This window comes from Sinocyclocheilus grahami, unplaced genomic scaffold (assembly GCF_001515645.1).
Source record: "Sinocyclocheilus grahami isolate Dianchi unplaced genomic scaffold, SAMN03320097.WGS_v1.1 scaffold7.1, whole genome shotgun sequence".
In the NCBI taxonomy this organism is placed as follows: Eukaryota; Metazoa; Chordata; class Actinopteri; order Cypriniformes; family Cyprinidae; genus Sinocyclocheilus; species Sinocyclocheilus grahami.
Window position 1 is genome coordinate 3,258,794 of NW_015505186.1, and position 23,160 is coordinate 3,281,953.

The window sequence follows — 23,160 nt, forward strand, 5'->3', positions numbered from 1 at the left end:
GTTTAATGCAGAGAGTCAACCAATTCATAGAGAATACAAAATAATATGTTTGAGCACAACTGAGCTGCCATGCAGATGCAGGCTGAATTGTTGGACGGTATTCAGGACGGCTTTTTCCCAAGAGCCCTAACTCTCCTGTACTTCCCTACAGCTATCACAAAAAACAACGGATTGTCATCCACTCCCTCCAAATGTTTTAGAAAGAGAGATGGGTAGACGGGCTGATATGGGGGCCGTGTTTGGCTTGATGCAGTGGCGTGCGAGGCTTTGATGTTGGCATGTGGCGTGGGGTGGGATTGCCCTGAGACGCAGAGGATTCGGGGGATAAGTGGCTATCTCAAAGGTCCAGATACCTCCTGCTAAAACGACAGCCGGGCAGTAGTCTGACACATAGCTGGGCCACACCAGAAAAAAACAATAGAAACAGGGTTTGTGCTTTTGTGTTACTGTCATACTATAGGTGGTTTGAAAACAGAAAAAAGTTGGTCGATATAGCTGGGAAAACCATTTACATGTATGTAATGCATACATACGATCAATCACTTCAGAAGAAAGTTGGAATACTTCATTGTTATTTATTTATTAATTATTATTTTATAATAAATAATCATTATTTACATAATAAATAAATTACATAATGTATCACAAATTAGAAAATAATAATAAATTATTATTTATTATAAATATAAATATTTGAACTAACTAAATAAAACTGATTAATTACGGAAACAACTGTATTAAGGAATGTTAATAAGTTAAGGACCATTTTTATGTACTAAATGAATAAATAAAAAGATAAATAAAGAAAAAAGAAAAAAGGAAAGAAAGAAAGTTATCATAACACATTATTTAAAAATATATATTTCAATAAATATGAAAATATGAATAATATAATATAATCTTTTTATTTAGAATAATACATTCAAACAATACACTGAATTATAATAAAGTTATGTATGATTATAAATTAGTGTTGTCAGATTAATTAATCACGAATAATCGCTTCCAAAATAAAAGTTTGTTTACATAATATGTGTACTATGTATATTTGTATATAAAATATATATATTGTATATATAAATACATGGACAAACATGTATACATTTAAGAACTATAGGTAATATATTATTTATGTATATGTATGTGTGTGTAATATATATATATACACAGTATATATATATGTACTGTATGTATGTATGTATATATACACACACACACATACACGGTGCGTGCATATTTTGTCACGAGCTGGGCTTGAACTCGGGTCTCTGGCGTGGTAGTTAGAGAGATCTACCACTACTCCACAGGAGTGGTAATGGTGTGCCCAAACGAAACACTTGAGGCAGTTTCCCAGGAAGTGAAGATTTATTAAAAAAAATAATAAATTTACTTTGCAAGAAAAATACAACGAAAGGTCTTCTCGGACTGAGGTATTAACTACAGCAAAAATAATGGAAAAACCACATGAGAAAACAAAACTCCACGCAAGACAGGTTTTAGTAATGAGACATGAAACGTGGGGTTAATTCTAAGTGAACGGGGGAGAAACAAACGATAGGAGACAGGGTTAACTTTCCTTGCTATGCGGAACGGGCCAATGTATTTCTGGGAAAGCTTCCTTGATTCGACCCTGAGGGGCAGGTTCTTGGTGGCTAACCAGACTCTTTGACCAGCTTGGAAATTAGGGGCCGTCCGGCGGCGGAACGGCATCACCAGATACTCATAGTGGCCTGTGGGGGTGTTGAAGGCCGTCTTCTATTCGTCCCCTTGTTGGATCCGCACGAAATGGTATGCGTTGCGTAGATCCAATTTAGTAAAAATGGAAGCCCCTTGTAGTAGCTCGAAAGCAGTGGCCATGAGGGGAAGGGGGTATCGATTCCGAACCGTGGTGACTTGGATAACGCTAACAAGGCCACACAAGGAAGAACTAAGGCAGAGGAAAAAAAACAGGGACCTCTAGGGACACGGAGACAAACTACAGGAGGTAGGATGCTGACATATTTATTATGCAAGTTGATATTCTTTTTTTTCCAAGAACATTACCAATTCCAAACCACATCAATCTTAATAACTACTATTCATTTTGTATTTAATCATTTAGAAGTGATATATAATTCTCCATTAAGACTGGAAGTGAAAAACTCCTTATATTCTGGTGTGCATAATTAAGATGTTTTTTTTATAGATAAAATGAGCCAAAAAGAGATTAACCTCAGACTGAAAAGTAAAAAATGATTAAATGCCCATGAGAAATATTCAAAACTAATGCAATACAGAAATTGCAAAATTAAGGCAAGACAATTGGACAGCAAAATGTTCATTGGGTCAGCATGTAAACGCAAACTTTTATTTTGGATGCGATTATTTGTGATCAATCGATTTGGCAAATGGGTACAAAAAGCACTTGTGGAAACGAATTAAACATCCCAAATCTATTTATCTGGTAAAGTTGAAATCAGAGAAGCTATTAAAACACGCTTTAATGCTCTGTCACGACACAAGGAGGGGGTATGAAACAGTCTTTACAAAACTTAATGGGCAAATAAAAAGCACATTAAAGATCATTACCATATTCACAATGCTGCTCAGTTTTATATAACCAAACTCATGTCAAATATATGGAAAATATTCAATATATATTACCCAAACCTAACAGAATAGAGAGTTTTTGATTTATTGTTTGACCCTGTTTCTGCCAAATTTTTCATCACAAACATCAATTCAAAGTGTTTGTGTGCACGAGTGTGTGAGTGATAGATGAAGCCTACACACAGAGCTCTGTCCTGATTAGCAGTGTTCAGCTCTGTGAAGTTAATGAATAGACATTACAACAGGATCAATGGCGCCTCTCTCTCAGTCTCCATATGAACGGGCCTAATGAAAAGGAATTACACTCGTCAAACCAATGCCTATGTCTTCCTCCTATTCCTTGTGCTCTGACTCTGCCTCTTCAGCCCTCTCTTGCTTTCATCTCAATTATCTTCAAGAAAGAAAGAACAAAAACTAAAGCAGCAAACTCTTAGATCAACTAGAATAACACAGACCTGCTAATCTCAATCTCATTTTCTCATAATGTACTGCACAACCTGGTCTAATGCTCCATTCACGCTGATGGCGATTTTATCACCGAAGGTTGGTTGCTAGTAGGCGGAAATCTCATCACAAATGGGATGCATTGCCGATGTGATTCAAACTTGATCTGTTCTCTTGCCCCTAAAAATGAACATTCTGCAGGGGAAAGTTTTAGTGCAGCTGTGCATAATGCATCATATCACGAACAAGATGAGTGATTATCAATGCAAGAATCAAACACACTCAATGTTGACAATTTCTGACAGTTTTCCACACATTGTTTATTATATCGCTCTATGTGGGCAGAGATAAATCATATAGAACCGTGAAACCGCTTGCGGTAACATGAACATCCATCATGGATACAGTATCTTACAGGAGTCGGATCATGTCTTCAATTTCATTGGTAGTTTCTATATCATCTGATTTGCATTAAATTAAACTGAGTTGCGGATATCGGTTACTCTTATTCAAAACCAAACTTCTGGCCACATTTTTCCTTCAAAATGCTCACACTGATAGATGTGGGCGTCGAGAGAAGTTGAACTCTATGCAAATGAAGAGTGACGTGATGTGACCGCTACCAGTGGAAGTAAAGGCACTGGAGGAAATATGATCCATCTCTTCTGAGATACTCGAGTCGAGTGTAGGCAAGATAGAGGAGTTGATAGTAACTGTGAGCAATGACCCTAAAGGATATTGTTAAAAAAAAATTATGCATGGAAAAGCACGCTAGAAATGGTCAGCACTGCGAGCAAGTTTGATTCGTGCATTGGTAATAAATCATCTTGTGCATGATACGATGCTTCATGCACACCACAATTTCCCTTCCAGAATGTTCTGTTTTATTCATTGCCAAAATGGAATGAAATTCTCATTTTTACACCACATTTGTGATCAGATTTTCGAAAGGTATGGTCATTTGTGCAGCCCACGAAAAACATTCTTGCACTAGAAAAACAGGCAACAATATACTGTAAATGGGGTTTAAACGTCCATTTGCTTCTTTATGATGTACATGACACAAAATGTGATACAATCTTGGGTGTTTGCATGCTGAAAGTTGCTGGTAATTGGCTTTTGATTTTATTATTTGCACTCTGAATCAATTTTCCTGTGTTAAATGAGGCGTAAATGAGAACGTGAGGCCGAGCATGTTTGTGTGTCGTGTGTCTGGTCTGAATGATGCTTGTAAAGACTTAAGCATAAGCCAGTCAGTGCTAAGAGTTCAGAAGGGTTTTCCCCCAGTTGCTAGTAATTTATAACTAGAAGTGTGCATATAATCCAGCTCTGTGTACAAACACCAGTGGCCTTTAGTCGCTGTCGGTCCATCTTGATGTTGTGCTTGACATTGTGAGTTAAGAACATCGGCTTTACATGCTACGTTTGATTCGCCTCAGTGTTATTTCTCAGCTTTAGCTCTAAAACACATCGTGTCTTGAAATGAGCCAAGAAAATCTGGCATATATGAGCTTAGAAACAAGTTTTATACCCTTTAGTTTTTCCTTTGACTGTTTTTTTGTCATATAGGCTACAGTATATATATATTTGTTGTCTACTATATTTTTGTCATATACTGCTTTTGATTTATCTGTAGTAATTAATGTAATTCTTTCCAGAAAAAAACTGAGACAAAGAAACAAATTAGGGAATACTATTTCAACTCTAGTCAGAAAATGTTAATTCATTTTAAAACTGTACTCCAGTGCAATCCGATTTAACAGACAAATGATTATTCAGAACTGATTCTTTTTAATGAGTCAGTTAAAAAATTATTCTTGAACTCACTCATTAGCTGTTTGAATCTGACTCATTTAGTCAGTGATTTGTTCAATGTTCATAACTTGTTCAAAATTAAGAGATAAAAACTCACAATTCTGAGAAGAAAAGTCAGAACTGTGAGATAAAAAGTTGATTTCCTATATCAGTTCAAACGTGTCATTCAATGCAACTCTCGCTTTGTTTTCAGTATGCAGAAGATAAAACAATGCAATGATACTAAAACACTTGCCATAAGCACATAACACAACACACTGATAAAGAAACAGACAGCGTCCCACTTCCTGCTGACAGGGGCAGGAAATTGAGTTTGTCCAGAACAAAGGGAGAGAAGGCGCGTGAGAGAGAGAGACAGCGAGGTTCAGTATTGCCTCTCATTAAGGCAGACAGTCAGAGCTCATAAGTGCTGTCATTGATATGCATGCGATCGCCTCAGCCTGTCCATCTGCAGCGGCACACGGCTGCTCGTCTATTCACTCAGACATGAGAAAAAAATTAAAGGAGCTTTTATGTTTTATCTGTCTTACTGCTGAAAGGATGGAAAGACATGTACTGACAGACGAGCTCTGAGGGTCGCTAACACATCCCCGGCACCAGCCTTTCAATTAGTCTCTCTGCAACAAGACATCAGCTGTGTCGCACAGGGAGGAAGAAGATCCCAAATACAACCTACTATAATACAGTCTCACTTACTTGCATTTAAAGTTGGGACTATTTGAAAAGCAAAACAGTGAACACCTAGACTATTCGATCACTTTAAAGCTAAATACTAAAGATATTCCACCACCTCGCTTACTTTACTGCAGTGATAGCATGATATGGAAAAATATCAAGAATAAAGCTGTATTGTCACTGTAGAAATAAAGTTACTAGTGTTATATAGCAGATATAGACATATTGCATACACATTCATGTTTGGTTTCTGTTCATATCTTTTGATCCTACAGTATATCGGCTATTGTATGGCTTTTTATGTTCTCTATATTCAGACCAATGATATCAAAAACTGTGTAACAACAATTTTCCTTTTTTTTTTCTTTTGCACTCGTGCACACAGTATATGTCCTGGCTTACTTTGGTGCTATAGGCGAGATTTGACAAACAGTCATTTGTCATGCAAGTTGTATTATTATGATAGTTGCATTATTAGATTGTAAATGCATTATTCAATTGGTTCAGCTTTGGTTTTAGCATGCAAAGGGAGGTAGGTTCAAATCCAGATATGTTTTTAAAAATATTTATTTATGAAAATAAAGCTTACAAAATATAGATTTTTTTAAAAATGATAACAGCAGTTTTGGGTTCGTAATATTTTATTTAAAAAATTTAAATATAAATTACTATTTTTATTCAGCAAGGATGCATTAAATTGATCAAAAGTGACATTAAAACATTTGTTATAAACTATTTCCATTTCAAATAAATGCTGTTATTTCTTTCAGACTTTCTATTAATCAAAAAATCCTGAAAAAAAGTATCATGGTTTCCAAAAAAGCACTAAACATCACAACTGTTTTCAACATTAATAATAATAACAACAACAACAACAACAATAATAATAATAAATGTTTATTATTTATTATTAATAATAAATAACAAATTATAGCTTTGCCTTCACAGGAATAAATTACATTTACAGCTCTTTTAAATTATAATATTTAACAATTCTTACCGTTTTATAATGTATTTTTGATCAAATAAATGCAGCCTTGCTAAGCATAATGGACTTCCAAAAACATTCTTTCAAATAAAATCTTTGGTAGTGTATTTGTCAAAAACTTTCTTTTTGTAATCCAGTCAATTAACTCATTTTCAATTTTAACTGATTGTCAAATTAACTCTTCATATAGAATTTGTGCTTTGGGAATTCAAGTTACAGTTTTCATGCTTAAATTCTTGCTCTTTCTACACCTTTAAAATGGATCTTGCGCATGCTTATCCATAAAACGTTCCACCTTAGCTTTCTCAAGCGTCTAGTACTGTAAATGTGGAAGAAGCAGAAGAAAAAACAGTGTCTACCACAGTACCATCAATGGCAAAACTCAATCGCTCCCATTATAATCAACAAAGCTGTCAGTCATCAAAAATCAGTTTTGCACTTTTGCACAGTTCTGCTGATTGTAATAGGAGTGATCTTGTTTTATTGTGTCCCTCAGATAGACTGTGTGTGAGAGACAGAGTCAGACAGACTGACAGAAACAGTCCAGCTTTAAATGGAGGGACATGAACATTTTGACAAACAACAATACATGCTGGCACACAGACAGAAACTTGTTCTTATTCTTTGGCCAATTCTGTTAGACAGGTCTGGCAGAGTCCAGAGATGTTTACTTACTTCATTACTGAGAAGGAACCACAACAAGAGGTCAGGGTTTGGCTGGTTAACATAGCCCATTTAACCCCTTCAGGTTGAAGCTGTAACTACAACATTCACGTGACATTTACAACTCAGGTGATAGGCTCAAAAACGTTTCTGCTAAGTTCCCATGAGCAAAGATTCAAATATCCGATTTTAAATCACACGCACCAGCCGAGAAACAGTCATTAAGATAAATGGGAATTCTAGTGGACTGCTTCCTCTAGTTATTATAGACCTCCTTGTGCCATATACGGCCCACAGACACAAACAGATCCTCCCCATTGTGATATTTCCTCATTCTCTGCTAGTCTGTAGTCTTTTATCTCAGTGTGGATATTTTCTCTTTGTCATTCTGCACAACATTACCCCCAGCATGTGTGTGTCCACTCTCCGCATGCTGTATATTCAGACTGTCACCGCTGCCTACACCCACTCTCATGTTCTTTCTTGTGCGGCTCTTTTACACCAGCCTCCTGCAGGGTAAAAAAAACACATAATGTAGTTTGACGTATAACATCCATAATAGCAGACACACTCAGGAGGAGGAATACATACTCCGATGAAACCACAAGTGTGAGTTGTTCCTGAGTTAATCATGTTTAAAGCAGACATTTTCTACACTAATTTTGGACCATCATAATATGGAATTCAGATCAATTTTTATTATCCGATTCATACACGTAAAATTTTTTTAACAATTTAAAATTGTTATTATCCATTTCGTAAATGTGTTAAAAGTTCACCCAAAAATGAAAATGTGCAGAAAATGTACTCACCCTCAGGCTATTCAAGATTCAAGAGTAGATGTTAACCCCTTCAGGTTGAAGCTGTAACTACAACATTCACATGACATTTACAACTCAGGTGATAGGCTCAAAAACGTCTCTGCTAAGTTCCCATGAGCAAAGATTCAAATATCCGATTTTAAATCACACGCACCAGCTGAGAAACAGTCATTAAGATAAATGGGAATTCTAGTGGACTGCTTCCTCTAGTTATTATAGACCTCCTTGTGCCATATACGGCCCACAGACACAAACAGATCCTCCCCATTGTGATATTTCAATCTTCCGGTCCTCATTCTCTGCTAGTCTGTAGTCTTTTATCTCAGTGTGGATGTTTTCTCTTTGTCATTCTGCACAACATTACCCCCAGCATGTGTGTGTCCACTCTGCGCATGCTGTATATTCAGACTGTCACCGCTGCCTACACCCACTCTCATGTTCTTTCTTGTGCGGCTCTTTTACACCAGCCTCCTGCAGGGTAAAAAAAAAACACATAATGTAGTTTGACGTATAACATCCATAATAGCAGACACACTCAGGAGGAGGAATACATACTCCGATGAAACCACAAGTGTGAGTTGTTCCTGAGTTAATCATGTTTAAAGCAGACATTTTCTACACTAATTTTGGACCATCATAATATGGAATTCAGATCAATTTTTATTATCCGATTCATACACGTAAAATTTTTTTAACAATTTAAAATTGTTATTATCCGTTTCGTAAATGTGTTAAAAGTTCACCCAAAAATGAAAATGTGCAGAAAATGTACTCACCCTCAGGCTATTCAAGATTCAAGAGTAGATGAGTTTGTTTCTTCATCAGAACAAATTTGGAGAAATGTATCATTGCATCACTGGATCCTCTGCAGTGAATGGGTGCCGTCAGAATGAGAATTCAAACAGCTAATAAAAACATCACAGTATGTATGCTGTGTTTGTAATAAAAATTTATTATTAAGACATTTTTAATTTCAAACCATTGCTTCCAGGTGAAATTCGAGTCCTCTATCTATAATATTGCTTTCTGCAAAGAAAGCATAATTTCACCTGAATCAGGAGAGAATTATGTACAGATCAAGCACTGTTTAAAAGCGGAAACAGTATAAAACTATTCTAAATCCATAATAGCAGACGCACTCAGGAGGAGGAATACATACTCCGATGAAACCACAAGTGTGAGTTGTTCCTGAGTTAATCAAGTTTAAAGCAGACATTTTCTACACTAATTTTGGACCATCATAATATGGAATTCAGATCAATTTTTATTATCCGATTCATACACGTTAAATTTTTTTAACAATTTAAAATTGTTATTATCCATTTCGTAAATGTGTTAAAAGTTCACCCAAAAATGAAAATGTGCAGAAAATGTACTCACCCTCAGGCTATTCAAGATTCAAGAGTAGATGAGTTTGTTTCTTCATCAGAACAAATTTGGAGAAATGTATCATTGCATCACTGGATCCTCTGCAGTGAATGGGTGCCGTCAGAATGAGAATTCAAACAGCTAATAAAAACATCACAGTATGTATGCTGTGTTTGTAATAAAAATTTATTATTAAGACATTTTTAATTTCAAACCATTTCTTATGAGTCCATATGAGTCCATAACACATAATATAACTTTCTCCAGTAAAAAAGTTGTCTCATCTGAATCGGGAGAGAAATATGCAGAGTTCAAGTAAGAGTTGAAAAGCTAAAAGAATTTGAACAGATTTGGAGAAAATTTTTTCTAAACGGGTATATTGGTGGATTTTGATGTGAGGACAACACTGGATGGATATTTTCACTGGAGAATGCATTACTCATTTTGTCCAGAAGCAATGATTTGAAGTTAAAAATGTTATAATGATTGGTTTGTTTGTTTTTACAAAAATGCTGATTTTCACTTCAAAAGATGTTAACAGATCGACTGGAGTCATGTCGATTACCTGTGGATTATTGTGATGTTTTTATCAGCTGACTGGACTCTCATTCTGACGGCACCCATTCACTGCAGAGGATCCATTGGTAAGCAAGTGATGGAATGCTAAATTTCTACAAATCTGTTCTGATGAAGATACATTTCAATGGGAATCTGTACATTCAGGAGTTTCGTATGAGGGTGAAAAATTTTCCCATATTTTCAAATTAGTCACGTAAATTCACCGCATTGACCAACAGAAACCTACTTGGTTTGAAAGTGACTTCTGTGTGCTTTATTCATTGCTACGCTATTGACAACAGTCAATGAACCTTTTTTTTTTGGTGAAATTTGCTAGTGCACCTTAATACTGTACACTACGTACTTACTGAATACTGAATGCATAATCAGATTAATCAAAATATTTATTAAATGAACAAGCAAGAGACTGCAGAACTTGACAGGTGTTTAAATTATGTTGCGCTTTCTCCATATGAGCCTACTTGCTCAGCTTACATGAACACAATATTTCAGCTGTGACAGGAAACATCCTCAGTGGAAATAAAAGGAAACATTCTCAGTGACTTTGATGGCTGGGGCCCAACTGGTAGGGGCCCCGGTGGCTGGATCTTTTCTAATGAGAAGAGACATCATAATATAATTAATGCACTTATTATCAACCAGAGTTATAATCCAAATGTGAGCGACAGAGGGGGAAAAATGAGAATGGGAACAGAGCGAAAGGTGACCGGAAGGTTTTTCTCCGCCTCCCAGAATGTGGAGGGATTTCTGCAGCCTCTGTTATGTGATAAGAGAGAAAATCAAAGAGGGTCATTATGGAAGAGAGAATGAAAAATGAGAACAAAGGACAATGGATAAAAAGGGCTAAAGATTTGTATGCGGTTTGTCATGTGCATATTCAAGTCAATGGACAATAAACAAGTACACAAATGCAAACAGTCACATAATTAACTGTGCTGACGGTAAAAATATCCCGATAAGATTTGAAACTAATTGAAATCCAGCCAAAAAGACAGAGAGAGAGAAAGAGAGAGAGAGTTACATGATCATTAAAGAAGAGTTATTAAAGGGTGAATTAGTGTCATTCAATGTGAAATAAGGATGTATTTTACATGCTTGAAAACACTGACATATATTTGACTTTGAGACACTAAAAATGTGTAATTAAAATATATATTTTTTAAATTGCATAATTGAACATTTGCATAGAATACAGGCTAAGCTAGCAGGCCAAATTCTAGCAGTATGCTAAGCTAGTACATTGAACAGCTAGATTGCCAAATCTAAGCTAACTAAAACACAAACAAGACATTTTTAACAACAATAACAATTTAGATTTGTTTTCATACTATTATACACTATTGCTCAAAAGTTGGGGTTGGTATGATTTAAAACATTTTTTTTTTAAAGTCTCCTATGTTCGCCAAGGTGGCATTTATTTGAATAGTGTATAATCCATAATATTGTAAAATATTACTATAATTAAAAAAAAAAATCTATTTAAGTCTTTGCGTTAGTCTTCAGTGTCACATAATTGTTCAGAAATCATTCTAATATGCTGATTTGGTGCTCAAGAAACATTTCTAATCAATGTTGAAAACAGTTATACTGTTATGCCAATTTTTTTGGAAAAATAGGATTATTTTTGATGAATAGAAGGAACAGCATTTATTTAAAATAGACATCTTTTGTAACAAATGTCTTTACTGTCACTTTTGATCAATTTAATATGCTGCTAAATAAAAACAAATTTCTTTCAAAATAAATGGAAAAAATAATAATTAAAACTCTTTCTGACCCTAAACTTTTAAATGGTAGCGTAAATAAGGTATAATTAAAAAATAAATGTTCAGGTGATATCAAGTGATTTTCATTACAAATCACACTAAATTTTTAAAGTCTCCTATGTTCGCCAAGGTGGCATTTATTTGAATAGTGTATAATCCATAATACTGTAAAATATTACTATAATTAAAAAAAAAAAATCTATTTAAGTCTTTGCGTTAGTCTTCAGTGTCACATAATTGTTCAGAAATCATTCTAATATGCTGATTTGGTGCTCAAGAAACATTTCTAATCAATGTTGAAAACAGTTATACTGTTATGCCAATTTTTTTGGAAAAATAGGATTATTTTTGATGAATAGAAGGAACAGCATTTATTTAAAATAGACATCTTTTGTAACAAATGTCTTTACTGTCACTTTTGATCAATTTAATATGCTGCTAAATAAAAACAAATTTCTTTCAAAATAAATGGAAAAAATAATAATTAAAACTCTTTCTGACCCTAAACTTTTAAATGGTAGCGTAAATAAGGTATAATTAAAAAATAAATGTTCAGGTGATATCAAGTGATTTTCATTACAAATCACACTAAACTACCAGCTGTCAGAAAATCAATCCAATCTGGAGCTTTCATTACAAGTAAAATAACGATCTTTGCCCAGAGGGTTAAATTAAAATTGTTTGAAATCTTTCCAATATTTAACGGATGTTAGTTCTCGCCAGTAGGTGCTAAGATGTCAGGCAGTCCTTAATCAGGCCTGTTTAACCTTTCTGTAACCTGCAGAACTGATACTCAAATACATTTTCATTTGCAAGTGCTGCTTAGGGGGAAAAAGAAGACGTGCTTTGACCTTTTATTTAAGCGTTAGTAATCTAAAGCTCCTAAACGATCGCATTCATGCTTGCCGACCCTTCCTGTGCTTTACGTGGAGTGTGTGTGTGTGCGTACACATGAGGCCGATAATGACAATGAAAGAGATAAAGAGACACACTGTCTAGAAGAGTTATTCAGGTGCAATACAGCATGGTAATACCCGCTGGTTTGACTTGAGTCCATTTTCATAATCATATAAAGAGAACCCTATCAGACAAATTCAATGCATACCGCCAGCAATAGAGCTGTGTATTCAGCATTCATTTTCAGAAGAATACACTTAATTTCACCGGCCAAAGAGTGTAATTTTGTTGACGTTGTTGGACTGCTGTAATAAAGATAAAGCAAAGAGAATGTTTGGGATAGAAAAAGTCACAAAAACAGCCCGGTGTCAAACAGCAATGCAAACATTTAAATGCAAAGGATTACATGTGTCATCCAAGGCTGTGTGCGATTTCACGCCGTATTAGGCATCGGGAACAATTTGAAACAAAGCTTGGCTGGAAAAGGTCATCTGTCAACTGTGTGTATACCGAGGAGATCAGTGTAATCTTAAATAAACACAATCATGAATGTCGAGGTATGTACAAACACACGCATTTGGAATATAATGACCTGACGACTGTTCTAGGTGGTCGCTAACGCTCCTATACAAGAATAGTTCACCCCAAAAATGAAAACGTTTATCATTTACTCACCCTTATGTTGTTCCATGGGAAAATCAAAGGGAAAATCATGACGAATTAAAGGGTTAATTCACCCGAAAATGAAAATTCTGTCATTAATTACTCACCCTCATGTTGTTCCAAACCCGTAAGACCTTTGTTCATCTTTGGAACACAAATCAATATTTTTGATAAAATCTGAGGGCTCTCTGACCCTCCGTAGACAGCAATGCAACTGCAATGTTCCCAGGTCCAGAAACATAGCAAGTACATCTGTAAAATAGTCCATGTGACATCAGTGGTTCAACTGTAATTTTACGAAGCTACGAGAATACTTTTTGTGCGCAAAGAAAACAATAATAACAATTTATTCAACAATTCTTCTCCCCGAGTTACCGTCTTCCGCCATTTTGGAGAGTACCCCAGAACAAAATCAACTTTACGTTCAGAATGTGCATGCTGTCTACTGAACGTAAACAGCACTGATTAGTTCCCCCCCCAAAGTTTGTAATGTTGTAATTCACTCCCTCAAACACCTGGTCGGTTTACTTCTTGCCTTATAAAGCTTTAACATTTTCCTGGCAAAACAAATACGGAACTAAGTCACACAAATTTGGAGGGTGAATGACAAGACCATTTTAATTTTTGGGTGAACTGTCTTTTTAAGACTATCCATGCTAAAAGCATCAGTATCCCGTCATGCTTCCTGCTGCTGAATGTGTGAGAGCATGGTAATGTTTCATATCAGTGTCAGAACACCCTGTATTACACCACATCACTCAGCTCTCTGCACAAGTTCACTGTCTCTGTCAGTATCAATCTCTCTGCGTTTCTTTTAGCGAACTGATCCTTTTAGTTCTTGTGCATCCGAAATGACTCACACGTTCCGTCTCTTCCTCGAAACTCTTCCCACTGCGGTGCACCTCTAAACCTCTCTCTCTCATTCCCATTTCAATTCGACATCAAAGAGGCGAATCAATGCTGAGCCACTAACGTTCACTTCTACAACAGCGCCCTTCATCGCAACCTCATCTTCATGGTTGTATAATTTATTCTCATTCCTCCCTTTTCTCCCTCAGACACATGAGGACTTTCTTTCAAGGAGGTTTTCATTCTGATTTGTTGCATGCACAGACATACACAGTATGTCTGTGCATGTGCACATGCATTTATTTCCTCTGTAACCTTTAACATTGATTTTCTGCTTTTAAAGTATAGCCTTGTGGGTTGCGTGTATTCAGAGATGGCAACGGATGGGGGCAGAGATTGCATCTATATAAATATCACATTCTCTCATGTCTTTTTGGCTGGATTTCAATTGTATCTATATAAACATCACATTCTTTATGATTATTCTTCCTTTTGTACTGCTGCTATTTACTGCCATGGTGTACAGTTACACAGAAGGTTGGATCAGAGATCAACAAACTTGAAAGTGATATTTCAATGAAATTTATAATCATTGTGTTATTCAATGCAATCAATGTTATTATACTATACTGGTCAAAAGTTTGAAATCATTATGCTTTTAACGTTTTTGAAAGAAGCCTCTTATGCTTACCAAGCTGCATTTATTGGAGCAAAAATACAGTAAAAACAGTAATATTACGAAATATTAATACAATTTAAAATAATTGTTTTCTATTTTAATACATTTTAAAATTCTTGTGATGGCAAAGCTGAGTTTTCAGCATTATCACTTCAGTCTTCAGTGTCACATGATCCTTCAGAAATCATTCTAATATGCTGATTTGCTGCTCAAGAAATATTTATTATTAATGTAGCCTTGCTGTCTAAAATTTTTCAGAAAACAGTGTTTTTGTTTGTCAGGATTCTTTGATGAATAGAAAACAACCCAATATTATTAATGTCTCTACTGTCACTTTTGATACATTTTGATCAATCTTGCTAAAAAAAGTATTCATTTTTATTCATTTTACATATTTATAAAAACTTAACCCAAACTTTTTAATGGTAGTTTATGACAGTTTCCAAAAATCTTGTATGATTTCAGACTTGTTCAATCGGTATGCCTTACATTTATAACGTACTATATAGTATATAATACAGGTGTATTCAATTATTCTAGAGAAGTAGCAATGTCTGATTAATGAATGAGTCATTCATTTGAGTCAGAATCAGTTGATGTATTCAGAGAACTGCTCTGAATTATTTGTATACCTACGTTGGTATTTATAATATACTGTGTAGTATATTGAATTAAGAGCCCATAACTTCAGATTATGCATCATATAATTTAACTTAAATCATGTAAAGGTTTTTTTTACACACATTTCCCACCTGTGTTAATTTTGGACCTTCTAATTATTACTAAAATTGACAATCAAATAAAATGATAATCACATACATTAGTATTTCTAATACCCCCGGTTACATGGATGGTGTTTTTATAAGATAACCTTACTGAAAATAGCCTTCAATAATAGCCTTACTGTCTCCTTTATCCTGACTAGCAAAGTCAACCAGCTGAGATTTGCTGAAGGTCCATCATCTGGAACAGCATGAGCCTGCATAAACTACTCTAAAAATTCATAATGTTCCAAAGAGGTCTTTATTAGCATTGAAACTTACACTGATCGCATGTTCTTTTGCTCACCTGTCTTTCCATAGGCTGTGGTCTGGAGTTTCTCCTGGTGCTGTGTGGTTTAGAGTTGACCCAGGCGTGTCCCCGTCACTGCATCTGCTACGACTCTCCCAGCACGGTGAGCTGCCAGGCTCACAACTTCCTGGTGGTTCCAGAGGGAATCCCGGCCCAGAGCGAGCGCGTCTTTCTGCAAAATAACAAGATCCAGCGACTACTGCAGGGCCATTTCAGCCCCACCACCATTATGCTTTGGCTCTACTCCAACAATATCTCATACATCCAGCCCTCCACATTCATGGGCTTCACCCGCCTGGAGGAACTCGATCTGGGGGACAACAAACACCTCCATTCTCTGGCTTCTGACACTTTTCAGGGCCTGACCCGACTCCATGCTCTGCACCTCTACCACTGTGGCCTAATCACTCTGCCCGCTGGCTTATTTGAGGGGCTGCACAACCTGCAGTACCTCTATTTACAGGTTTGTGTCCCTCAAATACTAAAACAATGACAGGGAATAGCTGGTGGCATTATTTATATTGTGTTACTATAGATATTTGTTTAGAAGCAATCATATCATCAATATATATATATATATAGAGAGAGAGAGAGAGAGAGAGTGAGAGAGAGAGAGCGAGAGAGAGAGAAATACAGCAAATAAGTGCCTGTTCTGCTAGGTCTGATGTTCTGTTTAAATATATCATATTTAGGTCCTCCTCAGCCAAATTGAGTGGGAATTTATAAGACGCTTGGCTTGGCACGGTTGTGCTGACATTTTAGAAAATCTGACTGGATACAATACCATTTCAAAGAAATCAAAAATGCCCTTCTTGAATGGATATCCTTTTTTTTTAGATTGGCAGTGCTCCCAGTTGGAACTGTTGCTTAGGAATCATCTGACTTGCCAAATAAATCCAGATAAGATCTGCTCAAAATGTTCAGTATCAGCCTTGGCAGCGAAAAGTGCTGCACTAAAACGATGACCAGAGACTATATTTTGTTCTAATGAAAATGTCAAAAAAGGAAACATACTATTCGGGTGCAAAGAACATTGCGGACACACGACTCTTGGAATTTGATTTATGTTTAAGGTTAAGTGCTTCTGACATTTCATGAGGTTTCTTAAGGCTAGTCATATATTCGAGATTATGGATATTGTGGTTAATCTGATAAAGATCATAGTGCAATAAAGGGCTCAAATAATAAAGACAATCCAAAATGTTTTTTACATGAAAGCCTCTATGTCCTTAATTTTTTTAAATTGCTTAATATATCAGAAAAATTCTCTATTATCTATTCTCCAATAAAATGTGCCAAGAAAAGCAGTGTCTTCCAGTGCTTTCCGCTCAGCTTGTTTTGCCCCACTTTCACAGTATTTAGCTTCCCATATAGCTCATAACCTGATAAAAGAGGCGTACTGATGAGGATGGATTATTGTGAGAGGTAGTTTGGCATACATATGGAATTTACTTCCATATTACTAATAAAAAAATTAATAAAAAATGATTTACACATTAATTGCTCTCATACCAGTCTTTGCAAAACCTGCACTGTCACGCATGCCAATTCATCATTAATACCAATGCAGAGGTAAAGAGTTCACATATTGTCTATAAATATGTTTACCTTCAACCCACTGTGTCCTGATAACACCAACCTGTGTTGAAGATACGCTGGATTTTGAAAAGATTCTTATAAAAGGAATACATAGAAGAAAAGGGAAAATCTAATATCTAATATGGTCCAGTATGAATATCCAAGGTCTTCCAGTTTTATGATTCATCTTTGAACTACCCTATGAAAAGGACACAGAAGCAATTGCATGATTTGATTTGCTCCTTTCCTTGAATATGTTTTGCAGTTTTATTTATTTATTTCTGAGACAATTACAAAAATATTAATGATTAAGCTATTTTAAATTATGAAAAAATGTGTAAGTAATATTTTTCAAATACAAACACATCTACGACTGTGAGATATAAACAATACACTAACAATGTTTTTAGCGTTTTATCAATGTTTTCTCATTCAAATGGTCCAATCATAGTTATTTGAGCTGATTGAGCTGTTTTGTCGCAACATGATTTCAGTCAGAGTAAAACGGGCTAAAATGAATCCATACAACATGATGAAATATTGAATACATTTGCCAGGACATTTCATCAAAAGACAAAAACAATAACACTGTCGCTTTGGATATTCATATCTGTTTTTTCTGTGCCTGTTACTGACTGTTGGTGTTTATCTGCCATTCTACAGAACAACCAGCTGGAGTTTCTTGAGGATGACATGTTCATTGATCTTCTGAATCTGAGCCATTTATTTCTGCATGGAAATCGGCTGTGGAGCCTCCACCAGAACACTTTCCGTGGCCTGGGGGCCCTTGATCGCTTGCTGCTCCATCAAAACCGGCTCCAGTGGGTTCACAAACAGGCTTTCCATGACCTGCGCCGCCTGACGACTCTCTACCTGTTTAACAACTCTTTACCTGAACTTCCGGCTGAAAGCTTGGCTCAGCTGCCAGCGCTGGAGTACCTGCGGCTCAACGACAACCCTTGGGAGTGCGACTGCAAGGCTGTGCCGCTCTGGGATTGGCTGCAGCGCTTCCGTGGCTCCACCTCCTCATTAATATGCGCGGCTCCGCCAGAGCTGGCGGGAAAGGATCTGAAACGGTTGACAAAAGAAGAGCTTCCCTCCTGTACAGGCTCAGAGTCGCTCCACCAGAGCAAATCCAGCCAGGGGGACGTGGGGGTGTCACTGAAGAAAGATCATCATCATCGATCGCGCAATCATCATCATCATCCTCACCTGCCACATCAGGATCAATACTACCCCACCTCCCCGTCGCCGCTTCCTCGACCGCCCAAGTCGGGACGCAACAGGAACTGCACAAGGCATCGAAGCCGCAAGGGCAATGCTCAGAACGAGGTGTATAACCTTAAGGAGTTAGCCAACAAGGAATCGGACGACAAATATGACCCGTCAAAACCGAGACGAAAGAACAAATGCATCCCTCGAACTTCAGTGGGTCCCCCTAGTGGCGTGCAAAGAGTGAATAGCAAGGCGGCATCCCTCTTGGCACCTTGTGTCATCATCCCTCTTTGCTTATTGGTGTGTTTCACAGCCCTTATTTTCCGCTGAGCCTTGTGGAAGCGTCTACTAATGGTTTTCCCGAACAAACTCAGCCCTCTGTCTACTCTGGCTCCTACACTTCAGTGTGCGAATGTGTGTGTGTGTGTGTGTATGTTTGTGTGTACATATGAGCCCCTTTCGAGGGACAGAGGACTTGTGCGAAGTTGCAGGCCTGGAATTAAAACCGAGATGGCAAGAAACTCTGGGATTTGTGGGCGAGAGACGGGACACTAAATGGACTACTCCTCGATCATCACCATTTCCTGTTGCTCCAGGGCATATTCAATAACAAAAAAAAACCCAAATACATTTGTTAACTACATTCAGTTGTACATCACACCTCTGCAGAATAATTAGCAGCTCATTGTGGTCAAGCTCATCACCATTAAAACCTCAGAATCCCTGTCCTGACCTTCGGCTGCAGCCCGGGGGGGGTTGAGATACATGTGAACAAAATACATAAAGCAAGCATTTACATAAATGTATACAGGGGCTGCTTCGCTAACCCATTAGCATCTTAGTGGTTTCTGTGGGAGGGTTGTTGTTAGCACCTTTAGCACCTGACAACATAAAAATGAAAGCCAAGCACACAAGAGAGCAATTGGGTTCGTTCTGAGACTTATTTTTTTACATATAAGAAATATAATTGCAGTTGCAATATTCACACATTAAAGCTGGTTCACACAGCCCCAACAAATGCTAACAGGGTTGCTAACAGGGTTGGGGACAAAACAAAACAAAAAGTTGTTGTTTACTGTCGCAGCGTGAATTAGAGCTCAAATTCTACTGTTCTAAAGCTGCTATGCTGGCGATGTCAGTAAAGAGAAAGTAGAGTTGATGAAGGATTATGGGATGGCTTTGGGTTTGTGTGTGTTGTTATTTGTTGATTGTGCCCTTAAGATAATATTTTGCATAAAAACCGGAAGGCAAAAGTTATTAAGACATGAAAAGGTCAAGTGGAGCTCATGCAAAAAGCATCATGCATTATCTGTTGCTCAGCTGCAATAATGTGCTAACCTAGAAGGGAAATAACACCAACACTACATTAATATCTGCACATGGCACAGTTTGGGAAAATTAAATAGCAAATTTCACAATGGGAGAAATACAGCTGTTCAGTCACAGGCGTCAAGTCTAACCTGGAAGAGTAATTTGCCATAGGTTCCCTCAGGAAGTTCTTAACGGTTTTTAGCGATTATTGATTTAAACCACTATGGAGAAAGAAAAGCATGTCAGTTAGATATTCTTGTCATTATAAATAGCACTAATGAAGTAAAGTGCAAACACTGTGCACCTGTATATATTTTAAGTTTTTTACGTTTTTTAAACTACACATCTTTTATTATTATTGAAATTATATATATATATGCGGTTTGTATGCGGTAACAGTAGTTTAGTTGATTACAGTTTACAGAAATGAAATGTTATAGTTTCACATTAAATCTAACAGACGGAATTTATTAGACCATTTATTTCCAAACTGGGGTTTGGGGACTAGGGGGCCACAACTGAGTGTGCAATCAAAGTTCTGAGAAGAAAATTCTGAGAAAAAGTAAAGTAAATGAATAAACAAGATTATTAATAAATATATATGCTATAATGTATAGTAAATAGTAATACGGTATGTTGAGTGGATGGTTCACCCAAAAATGAACAGAAAATAAATGCATACATGTTTGAAATGACATGAGGAGGACTAAACTTTATTAAAGTACCAAATAATTACATTAAAAGACTTGTTCTATGAACATAATTTACATAGTCACACCCACATCATGGATTGTTTTATCAATACGTTGTAAATAAGTTGATAAATAAGGACAGCAACTACAGGTATCACAAGTATGTGAGTTTACATGCTCAATAGGTCAAACAACCTTTGTAGGCCTTATGTAGCCACTTATTAGCCATTTCAAATATATAAAAAAAGTTCTAGAACAAAATGTGAACAATAATGTTATCCACAGGCCTTATTTTGCCTATAAATCAGAAACTACTTTCTAAAAACCCATTAGAAACTCCAGAGGGAACTCATTGTCCAAAAATGCCAATTCTCGTACAGGTTTTTTGGAGTAGGCTACAAAGTGAAAAGGTCCATATAGAAAGTCAACACAATGTTCTGAGGTAATAATCCTTGCAATCCAGATAAATCCTTGCAAGCCATAAAACAAACTTGTCTGTCACTCACACTCTCTGACCCCTGCTGCTGTTGAGCCATCAAACATTTGTCTGTATTGGGATCCTAAAGCTGAGTGTTATATTGTCAATGGAAAAAGTCCCCTTCTGGACAGGTGGGGTAATAGCACTTCCCCCACCTCTACCTTGTCCCTCCTCAAAGACTCTCTACCTTCATACAAAAGTGAACTGAGAATATTATGACATGTCCAATGTGAACATTTATCTGTTTGAGAATATATGTCACTTATTGACTAAAGACTATGTGTATGACATTGTTGAGGGAAGGAGGAAGTTATTTTGTATTCATGTACTTTTTCTTTGTACATTGTCGTCAAACTGCAATTTTGAACATTGAAGTGCACCATACTAACACCTTCCTCATATTCCTCGGCCTGTACTTCATCTTTCTTCCTCCCTTTTTCATAACTCAACCTTTCTGTCTGTTATGAAATACCACCAGACTCAAAAGCTGTTTCTAAAGAACATTAAAGACGCTGATGGTTTTGGATGACTCTGTTTGGATTCTGCTTGAAAACAGAATAAAGTAGAAATCAGATGCCGTTTAATCAGGGAAATGATCACACAAGACAGCTTTTCATTTTCTGGAGTTACTGCAGAAACCTTTCATAATAATACACATTAAATCTCTAGGATGATTTAAATTCTGATTATAAAAGGCAGACAAGATATAGCACTTTCTCAATTGCATATATTTTACCTATTCACACACACACAGTGGGAATAATTGAACGGATATATATTTCAAGCATAATGTCTTCAGGGACTTGCAGGACATCTCCTTTCAATAGACAGACATATTTCATTGAATTCTGTCACCCAGACAGACAGTAAAGCCTGCTCAAACTGTTGCTATGTACATTATGAAAGTAGTTGATCTGAAATGGAAAAATGAGTGTAGAGGAATATGAGTTTATGCTAATACCTGCTATAGCGCCCTCTGTGGTTTGGGCCAAAGCTAAAATACTTCAACTGTGTTTGTTTTGGGTTTTTTCCTCACAAGAAACAGACAGCTCAAATTGGTTGGTCAATTAACCTTTTAGTGCTTAATTCTGTTCTGTTCGCACATACTGCAGTAATTCACAGAAGTAACAAATACTTAATGATCTATTTGAACGTTTATCAGAGTTGTGTCTTTTCTGTATGTGCAGTGCAAGAAATCAAATCTCAAATCCAAATGCATTATCTTGGAAATAAGCCGCATATCAAAATATTGCAACCTGCCTACTGTATTGCCTCCATAAACTGTATATCTTTATGAGGCGAGCCCGAACAACAAGCCCAAAGATGCTTAATATGTGTTGCTTATAATAATTGGACATGGCGACCCTTCAAGAGTGTGCTCTTCAAAGCAGCCTTCCAAACAAACAAAACATGATGGATCTGTTAACGGTGGTTTAGTTAAAATCAACGAACATAATGAGTCTTTGATCACTGTAATATTACTTTGATTAAAAATAGTAAATACCAATGCGCAAGAAGCCATAACGTTGCTATTGTTATCATGCTGTCAATCATCACAGTTTCAAGGGTGGGTTCTGATCTGTACCCACACAAATCTATAATTTAGGTGACTCGCCTCATATTTAAACGCAGTTGTCACTCCCATAACTGTACGTGGTCAATGTAATACAAAGTAGAACAAAATTACAATGTTTCACTACAAAAAAAAATGGTTGGCACGGAAGGTCAGGGAGATTGTTAATGGAACTTGTAGGGAAAAATTGTCTTCTTTTCACCCTTGGCACCTGATGAAAAGTGGTCTGAGAGTTGGGATAAAATTAAGTTTTGTTTTGTCATTCACGAAGAGAAGAACTTTATGCAAGACTGCGGTACAGACAGTCTCTGAACTACATGAAATATCAGCAGTCTGAATCTCTCTCCAAAGCAACTGACCTTCTCTTTCTGTTATGCTTATTCCCATGTTAAATATTGGTGAAACTTCATGACATGACAAAGTCTGCAAACAGTATGATATTGACT

At 36.5% G+C, this 23,160-nt stretch overlaps 1 protein-coding gene across 1 annotated transcript in view; it reads left to right on the forward strand.

Annotated features, from left to right (window-relative positions):
• Positions 1 to 20,266, forward strand: part of rtn4rl1a (reticulon 4 receptor-like 1a) — a 104,230-nt gene extending 83,964 nt beyond the window's left edge. The window contains exons 2-3 of the mRNA XM_016277758.1: positions 15,879 to 16,330; positions 18,109 to 20,266. Of these exons, the coding sequence (XP_016133244.1) occupies positions 15,879 to 16,330; positions 18,109 to 18,990 (1,334 nt within the window). The 3' untranslated portion in view covers positions 18,991 to 20,266. The remainder of the gene's footprint in view (positions 1 to 15,878; positions 16,331 to 18,108) is intronic.
• Positions 20,267 to 23,160: the final 2,894 nt, after the last annotated feature.